The sequence below is a fragment of the Myxocyprinus asiaticus genome, chromosome 30 (genome assembly GCF_019703515.2).
Source record: "Myxocyprinus asiaticus isolate MX2 ecotype Aquarium Trade chromosome 30, UBuf_Myxa_2, whole genome shotgun sequence".
NCBI classification, from domain to species: Eukaryota; Metazoa; Chordata; class Actinopteri; order Cypriniformes; family Catostomidae; genus Myxocyprinus; species Myxocyprinus asiaticus.
In genome coordinates, this window is record NC_059373.1 from 30,721,868 (window position 1) to 30,736,726 (window position 14,859).

General features: G+C 37.8%; 1 protein-coding gene across 1 annotated transcript in view; it reads left to right on the forward strand.

The window, feature by feature from the left end:
* Positions 1 to 14,859, forward strand: part of LOC127421261 (importin subunit alpha-7-like) — a 37,242-nt gene that overhangs the window by 2,614 nt on the left and 19,769 nt on the right. Inside the window, exons 2-5 of the mRNA XM_051664147.1 lie at positions 13,356 to 13,489; positions 13,971 to 14,063; positions 14,277 to 14,376; positions 14,465 to 14,559. Coding sequence (XP_051520107.1) covers positions 13,356 to 13,489; positions 13,971 to 14,063; positions 14,277 to 14,376; positions 14,465 to 14,559 — 422 coding nt within the window. The remainder of the gene's footprint in view (positions 1 to 13,355; positions 13,490 to 13,970; positions 14,064 to 14,276; positions 14,377 to 14,464; positions 14,560 to 14,859) is intronic.

The following is a 14,859-nucleotide window of genomic DNA, read 5'->3' on the forward strand; positions in this document are numbered from 1 at the left end:
GAATTACTGAAATAAATGAACTTTTCCACGACATTCTAATTTATTGAGATGCACCTGTATATGTAAATTACAACTTAGCCTAGTTGTGGCGTAAATGGGCACTAAGTCATTAGTCATTAAACTTGGGTAGAGCGTAACACAACGTATAAACTAAATATTTATGGAAGCCTCCGACCAGGACTAATGGATGGAATAAAAAAGCAGACTCATTTAATGACATAAATGAGCTCATATTTTGGTTGACAGGCTTCAGTCCTTTCGACATATATGATGTTGGCAGTGCACTCATTTACATTTACGAGAGAAAACATTATGTAAAAAAAAAAAACGTACCTCTTCAGCATGAACCCGATCCAAGGGTATGTTTACACGACAACGATGTACTAAAAACGGAAATGTTTTTCCTTTGCGTTTTTGAAAAGTTTTGCGTACAGACGACAACGTTGTCAAAACGATCACCGTTCACATGGATCAGCGAAAAAGACTAAAAAGGCTGTATTATGCATGCCAGGCCAGTAGTTGGCGATGTCACTATGTAAAGAAACTACGCGCATGCGCACATAAACATTCTTCCACAGAGCGGTGAATACAAACAATGAAGATGGCGATCGCTGGTCATAGTGATGCAGTAAATCTACACTTTGCTGGTGAAGCGTCAATACGTAATACGTGTGCGCATGACGTCATCGTTTTCATAAATTCACGTTTTTGTATGTTTACACAGAGACGATAACAGCATCGTTTTCAAAAACTTGCACTTTGAAACCCGTTTTCAAAAGTTTGCGTTTTCAGGCCCCAAAATGCCGTTGCCGTGTAAATGGCCCCTAATGGTGCACTTTCCTGTGTACGCTGCCCGGTTTAAAGTTTCAACAAATTAAATAGATACGGGGCCTGGGTAGCTCAGCAAGTATTGACGCTGACTACCACCCCTGGAGTCATGAGTTCAAATCCAGGGCATGCTGAGTGACTCCAGCCAGGTCTCCTAAGCAACCAAATTGGCCCGGTTGCTAGGGAGGGTAGAGTCACATGGGGTAACCTCCTTGTTGTTGCTATAATGTGGTTCTCGCTCTAGGTGGGGTGTGTTGCGAGTTGTGCGTGGATGCCGTGGCGAATAGCGTGAGCCATCACATGCTATGTCTCCGCAGTAACGCGCTCAACAAGCCATGTGATAAGATGTGCGGATTGACGGTCTCAGACGCGGAGGCAACTGAGATTCGTCCTCCGCCACCCAGATTGAGGCGAATCACTACGCCACCACAAGAACTTAGAGCTCATTGGGAATTGGGCATTCCAAATTGGGGAGGAAAAAAAAAATTAAATAGATATTAAAATGAATAAATGTCTATTTTTCCAGCCTGTTAATATGTATTTATTTATTGCCCCTTATTCATTTTAGATACAGTTATTGAATATTATTATTTACATGAAATCTTGTTTTATTACGTATCGTATTTCAGTGGGGATATAATTTATTACAGCTGACAGTTACGTGAACAAACAAGGTTTGAACATCAACCGTAACAAGATCAAACTGAAATTCACAGCTGTTCAACACTTCTGTGTACAAATTTGAAGGCTGCTTATTGGATATATACAGGTAAGCGTCATATTATGCGACTACGCATTACATTACGGAGAGCTTACGACCTACTAGTTAAGTCTTGCCTTAAGAAAAGGTGGTGCAACCAAATTAAGCACTGACTTAGTTACAAACTAACTTACTAAGCCCTTAGTGTGAGCTGGTGCAACCCTACCCTGGAATCCAGCTGTCTAGAAGCCATATTTGCAGATATTTCTACAAAATGGGATTCTCAGAGCTTTTTGTGGTTCAAATTAATTAAGGCTAAAAAGATCTTGCAAGAGCCTCAATCAAATAAACTATACATTCAATTCCATCTGTGTTGGTTTAAATCACAAAAACCTGTAATTCCCCTTGCACTGTTTTATATTTGCCTTAAAAAGCACCAAAACTCATTTTCAAGCACAAAGCAGGTTTGCAGGTTGACCTTTGGATTGTCTACACTGGCACTTCTGCAAACACAGTTCTTTAAAATAGTTCCTGCAACAGGGGCCCAGCCCACATTGCTATTTGTGAGGCCCATGTGATAGGGAACTATGTCTGTAATGGAGCACTTCTTCATCTTCTACGTCTTGCTCATCGTCCTATCTACATTTGTAAAACAGAGTCTTTATGATGGCCCTCCTCATCTTAAGTGCCATCTGTATCATTTAAGCGGCAACTAAATAGAGCACCACTGTTTTTTGACTGTCCACTTTTTCAGCACCTTGGTTCCAAAGGTGTTTTTCGATATCTCTTCAAGAACCAAATGAACCTGCTCCAAGCTGAAAACACATTACAAAGCATTGAGAATGATGTATTTGATTCAGAAACAGCATTACAATATAAAACTAGTGACTATTTTATAAAATGCATATTGAATTGTATTGCATAATATAAAAAATATATAATGTGTGAGAGTTTAGAGAAACCGATTTGATTATGTAATTCACAATGCTTCATGGTAGTTTGCAGGTCTCTTCTAAAATCATTTGGGTCCCGATTCCTGTTTTGAATCTCTTAGGGATTATGGGTAGTGTAGTTACTTACCGAGAATTTAGCAATTTAACATTATAAAAAACAAGTTAAAATCAGTCAGTTTAATAATCAGTTTCACTGTGGAGAAAATTTATGGGATTTTTAGTTCTGGATTCCTACGGCTCTATGGAGTTCTGAGCCATGAACCAAACCAACCAGCTCCAATGTGAATCACAACATTACAAACTTTGATTTGAAGCATAGTAGTTTTGAAAATTGGACAAAAAGACAAAGGTACCTAATGTCTTTCATGAGGGAGGGGGATGTGGATAAATAAAAGTGAGTTGCAATTTTTTCCATTTGAACTGTATTGAGATTGAAGCATTTGCAATCACGTCACGTGTGATTTTTGACTAAGGCGCAAGATCTCTTTTTGATATTTCATGAGGGAGTAGACAACAATCCCATAAGCATTGCATATGACGTAAGCAAATTAAAAACTATGGAAATATAAATGCAGGCTGTATTTTTAAGCACGGATTAAAAACTAAATGTTTTGTATATTTCGGTTCATTCTGAGCAAAAACTGTGTTTTTTCGTTCCGGTTTAGAAGTTCCGTGTCCTCCATTCCAAATGGTAACCGGTTAGAACAAAACAAAAGAACAGTTAATAATACAACTAATTATATATATATATATATATAGTTGTTAAAAAAGGTCTTCATTCACAGAATGCTGCATCCACAATGGAAAATAAGGCAAAGAAATGTGTGTTGCGGAGATATCCTTCAGAATGAAAGCACATGTTTTTTCGGGCAACACGAAGTGGTGTAATTCCAAAATTTTACTGTGATAAACCCTTTGGTTTCATGAAAAAATGATTGGAACAAAATTAACTGGTTATAACAGGTTGCCAGCATTTAAAAATAACTTTTTACTCCGTAACAGTTGAACTTGACTTCGTTCCTGATTTCGGTTACATTATAAAAAAAAAAAAAAAAAAAAGCAAGGCAATATTGCAATTTTAATCTTAATTTAGTCAATCATGCAGCATTAATAAATATTAAATACCGTTGTCTCAGAAGTCAAAGCATTTTGGATGGTTTCCCTCATGTAGCCTAAGTGCTGCATTCACAACTGTCATATTCATTTATGGTGGTTTTGCCACATTAATGTGAACGATAATGAAAAATAAATATTACATTTTCTTAGGAGTGCCAACCCTTCTACATATTGTGGCTGTTATTATTTCTGGATTGTGCATTTAAATTCACAGAGTTTTCACAAAGTGTGTTAGTTATTAATAACCATCTGTTTTTCATATCGACATTTTCATGGTTATAACTGATATGCCAATGGTTTTAATTTGGTAAATAATTGACAAATATCAGCAGCCGATAAATTGGAGCATCCCTAAAAACAATTGATTTAAAGTTGTTGATTGTAAGTACAAAAACAGTATATTTGAAATATGCAAACAGAGTAGTTTGAGAGTGTAGGAAGACCGACTTGATTGCATCATTCGCAGTGCGTCATGGAGGTGGGCGGTCGCTCCAGAGCTCTTTGTTGGCCAAGATTCTCTGATTGATGGATCTTTCTCTGCTGAACCATGGGTAGTGTAGTTCTTCTCCAGAAATTCCACTATTAAACATGATTTTTATGTGCAGTATTCTAACAACTTTGTATGTATCTTAAAAATTAGAAATGATGGCTTCAACAGAAGTAGGCTATATACCATTGATTAACAAACTCGGAGCTCACAGTAGGTCTGTCTTTAAAGGTTTGTAGGTTATCATTAAAATCTGTTTCCATATGGAGTATATGAATGGGAGTTTCTTATTGTGCTCTGGAATAGGGCTGTGTTACTGTTGATACAATCAAATATCGATATATCACAATACCTTTTCTCACAATAGTGTGTCGATACTTGGATACATTATCGTGATATATTGTGATATTTTCAGTGCAGTCTGAGATTCTTCAATGAGGCATGAAAGAGACTGAAACTGATTCTGCAGGATTCACTATTTCTCTCACGGACATGCTGGACCTCTCTCACACATTTGGATCTAGGGCCGGGCAATCTTCAATTTGTACGATCCCAGTGTCAATTCTTAAAATGCCAAAATTTATCTTTCTTTCTGTCTGACAACTCCCTATAATCATATGTGCATAAATACTTCCCATATGCTGCAAAAAATGTCTGTGATTTAGCCACTGGCTGGTAAATTTTTTAGATTTCACTCACCAGTGTTTGAGTGGTGTAGTGGCGAAAAAGCTCAGCACCGATATCTTTTCACTGCGTGCTGAGAGTAAAAGATTTGATTCTTTCTGTATGATGTGAGTCCAAAGACTAGATCCAGTAAACCATTTGTTGTTAAATAATGTCTCTCTTAATATCCTATCTGTTCTCTACAGTCAGTTATCAAAAACAACAAAAGGAACATTTATTTCTAATCTCACACAGCATGAATGCTATAAACAAGTCATTCGACCAAACAAACATTACTGTCAAAATCCCTGCCACAGGTCTTAATGAGAGAGTACCGTTTTAGCACTACTTCTACATATCTAAGAAAATACTTGTAAATAGTTCAAATTAGGCATGTAACAATATACTGTATATATGCAATATAATATATGCTATTTCAATACATCATAATTATTGATGTAATACATGGACTGTATTTATAAAAAAAAGAAAAAGCTGAAATGTCATCAAAATGATGAAAACTAATGATAAAATAAAATTTGTAAAATTGTTATGTCCCAAATCAATTTAAATTAAGGGTGTGTTCACACTTGGCAGGTTTGGTTCGATTAAAACAAACTCTGGTAGTGCGGTTCATTTGAATAATTGTGAACGCTGCCATCCGAACCATGGTGCGCCCCCTGAATAGTGGGACTCAGTCCACTTCCAAACGAACTCTGGTGTGGTTCGATTGATTATATGAACGCAGCATGGACCAAAGACGTCTAAACGGACCAATAACAGGAAGTAATTTACCTTTAATACTGACTTCAAGCATACCTGATTCTTCTCATCATAAGAGCTATGTTGCCTATTACAGTTTGATACTGACGTTGGAACTGCCGTCATCCGTCCTGCAGCATATCTTCGTTTGTGTGTGCAACGGAGGAATTCCTGGTGCTGTTTTGACTCCTTTACACATTTTATTAGCTCTTCGTTTGTTCTCAGCTGGTAAAAATTCCAACATATATATATATATCCAACGAGCACATTTAGCCCAGCAGCCAGCATTGTTTTGGATGTTCGGCACATTCCATGGCAAAATATACATTATAAAAGCTGTACAATCAGGTTGTGACCTAATCATTATGCCTTTTGTTTTGTATCTTTAGGTTCGGTGTCAAAAATGCCAGTGTGAACACTAAGCGAACCAGGACTAAATGTAGCATTTCTTTTTTGTTCCGGACCGAGAGAACTGAACTACAAGTGTGAACACACCCTAAAAGTGAAATCTAAATCTAATCATGATATCGTGATGTATCGCAATATACAGTATATTGTGGAGGGGTGAGCAAAAGACAGACACAGAGGGTGTGTCTTCAAGTCTCAGAGAGGCATTTATTGAAAATAATAAACATAAAATGGGGAAAATAGTGTCCAGGGGGAATGGTGTTCAAAACAAAAGGGGATGAATGGGGCATATGTAGGAAGGGGCAGTGTCCACAGGTGGATCCAGGATGTGGGCGGGATCCGGGGGCCGCACGTGCTCCCCTCGTTGGTCTTTGGCGTGTTGGGCGGTGGCTTCTTTGGTGGCCTGTCTTCCCAGGGCAGCGGTGGATAAGATGGGAAAGTGTCCCAGCATCCGTGCCGTCAGCCGTGACGCATGCTTTAATTCGGGGGTGCGGCTCCGGCATGCATCTGATTTGGCCTGAAACCTACCCGCTCTGGTCCTGGATCTGCAGTGACGCCAGTGTGTGCTCTAGGGTTGCCACGTTGTACTGTGTTACTGGTTTTACTCTGTACAAGGGACAACACCGGTGTGAAATTTTATACCGGGTAAAAGGGGGGAAACACTATGAATGGGAATTCCAATACCAATACAATAGCCTAATGAATAGAATAGCCTTAAAGAACAGTTGCCTAAAGAAGAGTTTGAGACCCATGATAAATTAACCTAAATAACGCATTGAAAGCCAGATGTTCTTAACCAACATATCAAATTACACAGGCAGCGAAGTACGCGCACCGACGGAAGATGTTTAATTGCAGGTAGCGAATATAAATGTGCATAGTGGGTAACTGCAAGACGTCTCTGATTCGGAATGACACAGTAAATGCTGTTAGACACTCAGACACGCACTTGAAGAAACACTTTATCATATTTTTAAGAACAGATGACAGAAAAGCAGACTATGTGCATGTCTGACGTGCTGATTGTTCGGAGGTGTGTAGAATCGTGGAACACGCTTGGGTATAGGGTTTTCACTCTTTGTTTCAGTCTTCAGAAATGTTTCTGCAAGAATAATATCGTCTATGAGAATGCTGCAAATGACCTCAGACCATCTCAGCTCAGGTGAACAAACATTTTAATTGCACTTAATTTTGTCAGTTTCATTTGAATTTTTAGATAAAATAAATAAAAAAAAATAAAGTTCAAAGTTTGAAATCAAGGTGCCTTGCGTTATTAAGCTATTGTTTAACAAAAATTACCCCACGGTACCACTTCCAACCAGCGGTAATACCGGTGTTAGTCGGTTTGAATGTGAACACCGCACCGGTGTGAAAATTATGATATTGTGGCAAGTCTAGTGTGCACACATGGTGATTCGAAGCCGGCTCACTGAGAAGAGGTGCACTCTGCATTTTAAAGACATTATTAGCCTTATTAACATCAGAGGGCATATTACAGAAACATCCTAACTTTGGAATCCTATCTCATTTGCTTTGTTACCATGGCAATATCTGTTAGGATCTCATTTAGGAAAAAAACTATAACAGAACAACATTTCCTAAGTGCATTATCTTTAATACAGTTAGGATTTACTTATGTAATATAAATTTGTGAAAAATCCTAACTTAACTGATCAGGGCCTCGTTTCCCAATAACAATTGACCTTAGCGTTTAAGAGCGTTTTCTACGAGCGATTTTATGAACGTTAGTTATTTTTTACGTGTGTTTCCCAAAACTACACTTAACATGAACATGTGAGGATGTGCTTTAAGTGTTACTTAAGAGAGACGCTGTCCATAAACGTGAAGTGCTGAAATGTTACCGTATAGTGCTGCTCGTCATTGCAACTTCATTATATTTGTGCGTAACTTGAAAAACGTTTGTAATTTAGCTCGCTGGAAATGTTACAAAATATTTTCTTAAATGTACAACTTAATCCACCACATAATTGCATTTTGTTTTGCCATCGTTTTGTGCAGAACAATATTTCTTTTACACAGTCACTGCTTCGTTCATCAGATGTGCATTTTAATATTTCGTTTTCAAAATTTGCTCTTTGGTTCGAGACTAAAGTGAAGACCCTGTGTATAGTCCTGCTAATGACAACAAGAATTAATTGAATATAACGAGGTTCACCGTGTTATTGCGGAGTGCATAATAAGGAGACGCGTGGAAGCTGCACTTTAGGGACATTCACAAATCAAAGGGAGATCTGCTCTTTACTCCCAAAAGTGATAACGGTAACAGCAATACTACACAACATGTGCAGTACTACACAACGTGTGGTGTGGGCGAGAGCGCCCTTGTGTGTCAGAGAGGAAGAGGAAACGAGGATGAGGAGCCAGTATACTGTACAGACAATTTTCATGCATGTCAGCAAGTTATTGACCTTTTTCCTTCTCTCCCCGAGTGTAATTTTTACAGTTCTCTGCAACAATCATGCCACCACTTTGTTGTTGCTAACTAGTCCACAGAAAACTTTATTTGTTTACTTATTAATTTATCTGTTCATCTGATATTGATTAACCATTTTGTGCATTTATTATTGTTATTATTAGCTTTGTCGGTTAAAAATAATAATAAAATAAAACATGTATACTGATATTAAATGAGCATAAAGTGTAGCTATAGGTATTTAAATTGTATTGGGTGTAATTTCGCAATTGTCCTTCTGGTGTCTGCATAAGTCTGTGTGCTTACGGTGCTTTTAGTGGTGTACGACAACTCCAGAGCACTCTTTAATCTACGAGCATTTTCAAGTACTACTTAAGTTACAGTGCTTTTGGGAAACGGGCTACAAAACTAAGATGAATCGTAAGATGGATTCTACGATCTAATTAGGCTTACGATGCTTTTGGGAAATGAGGCTCTGATCTTAAGTTAAGATTTAAGATAGGAAGTTTTCTGTAATACGCCCCCAGGTGTGCTTCATCAACCACTTTTGGAACTAGGCTTATTAACTGTGCACCTCTTCTCGCTCTCCAGCACATTCCTGTTGTGAGCCTGGCTGAAGGACGGCACTCAGAGGCAGGGTGACGATGATGAGGGCCACTTTATCGAAGTGTGACGTGTATCGCAATACGTATCGTATCACGTGGTTTCTAGTGATACCCAGCCCTACTCTGGAACTTATGGAGCCTTCCATATATTTTGGAAGAAGGCCTCACTCCTCTCATTTGAACTTACCCATCAGGCAATCTGTATCATCAGCTGTCAAGCTGGTACTTGTCAAAGTATTCTGCCTCAAAACTGCTGATATTTAAAGATTTAAGGTCACAGAGCCATATTCACATGGTGCCAGAGATGATTTTTTTTTTTTTTTTTTTTTTTTTTCAGCATCGATACTCTCAAAACGCTTTTGCTTTGCACCCTGGTGTGCAGGTGGTAACTTTAGCCAATCATCGTTCATAGCCTCCTCTGCTCTCAGTGCCACACAGATGCTGAGACAGGCTGCTTTAGCTGCTTGCTCATGCAAACAGTATTTAGACACCCTCAATAAAAGTGGTTTTGCTAAATAACTCCCGATGGCTCTGTGCAAGTGAGTAATGAACGTGAAGATGCTGCTGAGATTGCTGAACAATTCTCCACCATTCATTCTTAGGTTTTGAAGGGAAAGGTTTAATAAGCTTTGCACTTCAGTATCAATTTCTGTTGCGTAATTGATGGCATGTGCGCTCTTGCAGATGGCACAACAATTGAAATTGTCATAGCTGCTTTGTTTTGATGTCAGGGATCCTAAATACATGAATTTCTCCTTTGTCTCCTTTGCTTAGCTTGACCTATTGACAGAGGAATACTTTCTCATTTTTATCGACCATGACGCTAACTCTGCATCCCAGTTCATACACTTATACTATGCATTAAAAGTGTGGCTATGTTCTGAATGGAGTACTAGCTTACAACCTACTTAACACATGCAGTATACACTTTATATTGCTGCTTGCTATTTCTTTTAAAATAGTAAGTGAAACATCAGGCATTATGCAACAATAAACATTTCAAACAATAATATGCTACATTGTTTTCACATGACCTCATTGCATTGCATGTGAGTAGCATCCAGTTATTTTCTAGGAAAGAAGCATGTTATTTTGCTTTCTGTTTTGTGTAAAAATGTCTTTCCCTTTTAGCCGTCCAATTAAATAAGCCCAAAAATAGTAAGAGTATTCTTTTAGTATGTTCTTTGTGGCGGAACAGCCCTCCCTTCCCTCTTGTCATCGTCGCCCCGCCTTCTATCTCCTTGTGTGTACACACTTGCATCCTCGCAGGTCCAGGAGCACAACAGGGAGGGTACCGGCAGAGTTAGATTCGATTGGAGTAGGGCTGGGTATTGATACAGATTTCCCGATTCCATTCAATTCTGATTCACAAGCTCTCGATTCCGATTTCGATTCAATATCGATTCATATGTGTTTAAGATATAATGTCCCTTTTGCTTACATATAAAATACATTTTCTCCCAGCTAATGCTGTTAATTATACATGGGACCTTTTAACTGGGTACATTAGGAAAATGTTATTTTTACTAATTATATTGTATTACTTTTTCATCATTTGTCAAATTTTGTTTTTTAAAAAGGAGCAAATAAATTTATTCAATCAATGAATAAGATATTATATTTCATATATTATTTTTGTTACATATTTATTGTTCAATTGCATGATTTGTATTTACATTGATTTGTTGAACGTGCTAAACCGGTACTGTCTCTTTAACAAAAAAAAAACGGCTTTTCTGTTAACAGCACCTTTAAATGAACGCAAGTTAATGAGAGAGGACTCGAATGGCTTTACCTCATCTGTGCGATGCATGATTAGAATAAAAAAATGTTGTTGTTGTTTTTGATCAACAACTGACTGTAAAGAACAGAAAGGGTATTAAGAGACCGTATTCAATGTCAAATGGTTTGCGTGGATCTCGCCTTGTACACACATTACAAGGCAAAACTTTTACTCTCAACACACTGTGAAAGGATCTCGCTGCTGAATACTTCACGAATAAACTACACAATTACTGGTGAGTGAAATGTAAACATTTACCAGCCAGTTGCCAAATATATTCACTTTAGTCGCATAGTGCGAAATTTGGTTGCAAATGCGAGTGATTGCCTCTCATTGTAGTAGAGGGTTTTGCATTTGAAAGAAAGATCGATCTTGAGATTTAAGAATCGATATCGAGATTGTTTAAATGAAGATCACGATTAATTGGAAAAACAATATTTTTACTCACCCCTAGATTGGAACACATGTCGTGGCCGTGACAGAAGCCGCCGCCCCTCACGTCCCGACCACGGAGGGGAGCGTGTTTGCGGCCGCCGGACCTCGCCCATGTCCTGAACCATTCCTTTGGACACTCCCCATACTGCACAAACCCCCGTCTCACAATGAGGGCGCCAGATTCCCCTTTATTTTGAACACTTTCCCTATGGACACTATTTATTTTTCTAGAACATTTTTAAGTTTATTATTCAACCCTCTATGATCATGTAGGAGAAAGAATCGTCATTGGCTAGTAAATTTTTTTTTTTTTTAATCGCCAGACTTTTGACGACATGTAAGCATAATGTAACAAAAAAATGTATTAAGCAAACTGAGAGAGGGGGGCCTCTTCATATATATATTCACGCAATATAGTATATTGTAATTTTTTTTTAATGTTTTGCTTTGTGATTTTAATCACATTTTAGCTTTTTAAAAATGTAAAATTTCACATTCTATCAATTTATATGATGTCATTAAAATCGAATTTATAATAATGATACAAGCTGTTGTCACTGTTTGAAATTACGTACACATTTTTAACAAAACAATTCACAAGGTAGGAACCTAATAATGAAAATTAGGGGTCACGATTGTGAAATTTGGCTGACAATTAATTGTCAAACAAATAATTGCGATTATGACGATTAATTGCCTGTTTTAGGGATATGATGATTAATTGTCTATTTTAGGTGTTTCACGAATATGACGATTAATTACCATACAAACTCACTTTGTGTGCTTCATGCACACAAAAATGTCATTTATACAAATTTAGCTTGGGTCATATAATAAAATAAGGGTGTATGATTTCCTTTTCAGGCTTCAAAAACGTCAAATATAAAAGTATAAAATGTATAATAATTAAACTAATATTTTAATAATCAAAACAATGTCTAAATAACGAAAATATATCTCTCTTATTTGTCCGATTTACTTTTGATCCATTGGACTTTTTCAATGTTTTGTTTTCTTTTGCTTGTTTTGTAACCCAGACAACCTGTATAGCTATTATATTATATTATGCAGTAGTGAAATATTTCTGCCTTAAATTCTTCACTTTCACACATTATTTTAAGGCTCTCTGATTAACTCACAAGCCCTTATTTCTCGTGAAGGAAGACTTTGAGATTCTGTGTCTTGCAGTTTATCATCTCCGCAGAAATAGAGCAGGGCATCTCCTCTGTCTCACTGTGTGTTATTAACACTGCGTTAATAAACCCACAATGACCACGGACATTTGCCATTACATGGCCGTAAAGTGAAACTGGAGCGCTTTGCGTTCACAAAATTAATACGTTTATACCTTGTTTATATTTTTGCGGGAGTTTGGCACAAGCCTCTGTAGACGACGTGCACATCAGAGCACTTGAGAAGTGGTTCATCTTCACACAGGCTCAAGAGAGCTGCTCTTGTGACGTCCACAGTGCGGTTCCCTTGAGATGCTCGGAGTTCAACTGAATGAGACACAAGTGCTTTTTCCTGCGTGCTCATGAGACAGCATTCGAGTGATTTACTCACAACGTAGAGGGCTGTTATTATTTCAAATAAACACCTCTATGAGGCCTGAAGCCACACCCACTGTGTCTGTCTCTTGCTCAACCCGCCACATCTTCTAAATATAGCTTAGTCTTATGTTGGCTTCTTTGATGGTGATTGGGAAAGTGTACACCCATGAGTAATATACAAATATTGGGACATACTACCACATCATAAAATTTGTGTTTTTTTAATTACAAAAGTTAAAAGGTTTCTACAGCTTCCATTGTTTGCCACTTTCCTGAAAAGTTGAAAGAAAATGCCACACACTTCTGCTGCCGCACAAGAATTTGTAAGCTGTAATAGCCGAAAAAGCATTCGAATGGATACTTTTAAAATCCACTGGAAATAGTTCACTATTCGGGACCCATTGGCCTCCTGTTTTCATACATTGGACATTGATTTTAATTCAGATCTCACATGCTATTTCGCACAGATAGTTTGCAAATTGAGACACAGCGAGGGACTCCATGTTGGTCACCTTTACTAAATAAAATCCCGTTTATTTTGTGTCTAGAAGTAGGCTAATAATGTCCCATCACCGCTTTTTGGGATTGTCTTTAACCAGTTTCTGACTTTGCTAATCATCCCACTCTACAGAGTCCTCAGCGAGTCCTGCAAAGGATAATTTCAGGATGAACCGCTACAAGAACAAAGCACTCAATCTGGAGGAGATGCGTCGGAGAAGAGAAGAGGAAGGCATTCAACTGAGGAAACAGAAGAGAGAGCAACAGGTGACTATACACTACTTCCCTCACCATGAATTTTTCACTTACTGATTTCCAAATCAAGATGAAATCAAAATTGACCCTATTTATGTTATTATTCGTATTATGTTATTTATCGTATGGGTTTGGAACTACATGAGTGTCGGTAAATAATGACAGGTGTTTAATTACTAATAGCTATTTAAATAGCTGCTGACCTTCAGCCTCCACATCCTAGTCAAGAAGCCTCCTCAAAAGTGTGTGCATTCAGCTCTTGCTCCATTTTTGTATGGAACACCTACTTTTCACAATTCAATCAATTCCCAATGGATTAAATTAAGTCCCTTTCAGTTTTTTTTTTTTTTTTATGAATACTCTTTTCACACGTAAATGCGTCACGTTACTGAAGTAAATTGGATTGTGAATGCCATTTGTATGTTGACTTGAACTGCCAGGTCAAAGTGATATAATATCCACCATTGATTTCTCTATGTATCTCTCTTGACAGCTGTTTAAGAGGAGAAATGTGGAGCTAGGTGAAGAAGGTGGAATGTTCGACAGTCCGCTCATGGACTCCTACGTCACATCCACCACAGCTTCAGTGAGTTCAAACCCAAATGCATAGTGTACTTCCACCATCAAATCAGTTACAGGGTGAGGTAACTTTGGGACTGTTGTTATTATTGCATTACGACCCCTTAATTCAGTAATCAGTATTGATTTAAACTTCTTAGAGGTGCAAACCTGGACTGGAAACAAAGTAAGGCCATTGATCTAGATGTGTTTTGAAAGCTGTGCTGTTATGTCATATTAGGATGGAGTGATCACAAGAGATATGGTTGAAATGCTCTTCTCAGAAGATCCTGAACTGCAACTGGTCACAACACAGAGGTTCAGAAAACTGCTCTCCAAAGGTATCTGAGACAAACACATGTCTGCCTATACACAGTTTCACAGCTTATAAACTTCAGAGTTTGAATAACCCTTTCTTTCTGTTAACAGAACCAAACCCACCTATTGACGAGGTGATAAGCACACCAGGGATTGTGAACAGATTTGTCGAGTTCCTTCAAAAAAGTACCAATTGCACATTACAGGTGAGATTTTAACTTAAATCTTCAACACTTACACATCTAATGTAAATAGTGGTACTTGCTATTGCTTATTGCTTATACTTTGTTTTTTTTAAAGTATAGTAATCTGTGCATAACTCATCCTGCACAGTTTTGATCCTAAAAACTGGCTCTTTGCGGAGAGGTGTCCTATATTATTTAAGCAGTCTTACATACAAGGCTCCAGTCTAAAACAATGACTGTGGGTCCAAACGGCTGTTTTTAGTTGCCAAAAAACAGAATTGCCCAATTTAGATGGTTGTTCAGAAGCAAGATAGAAAGTCG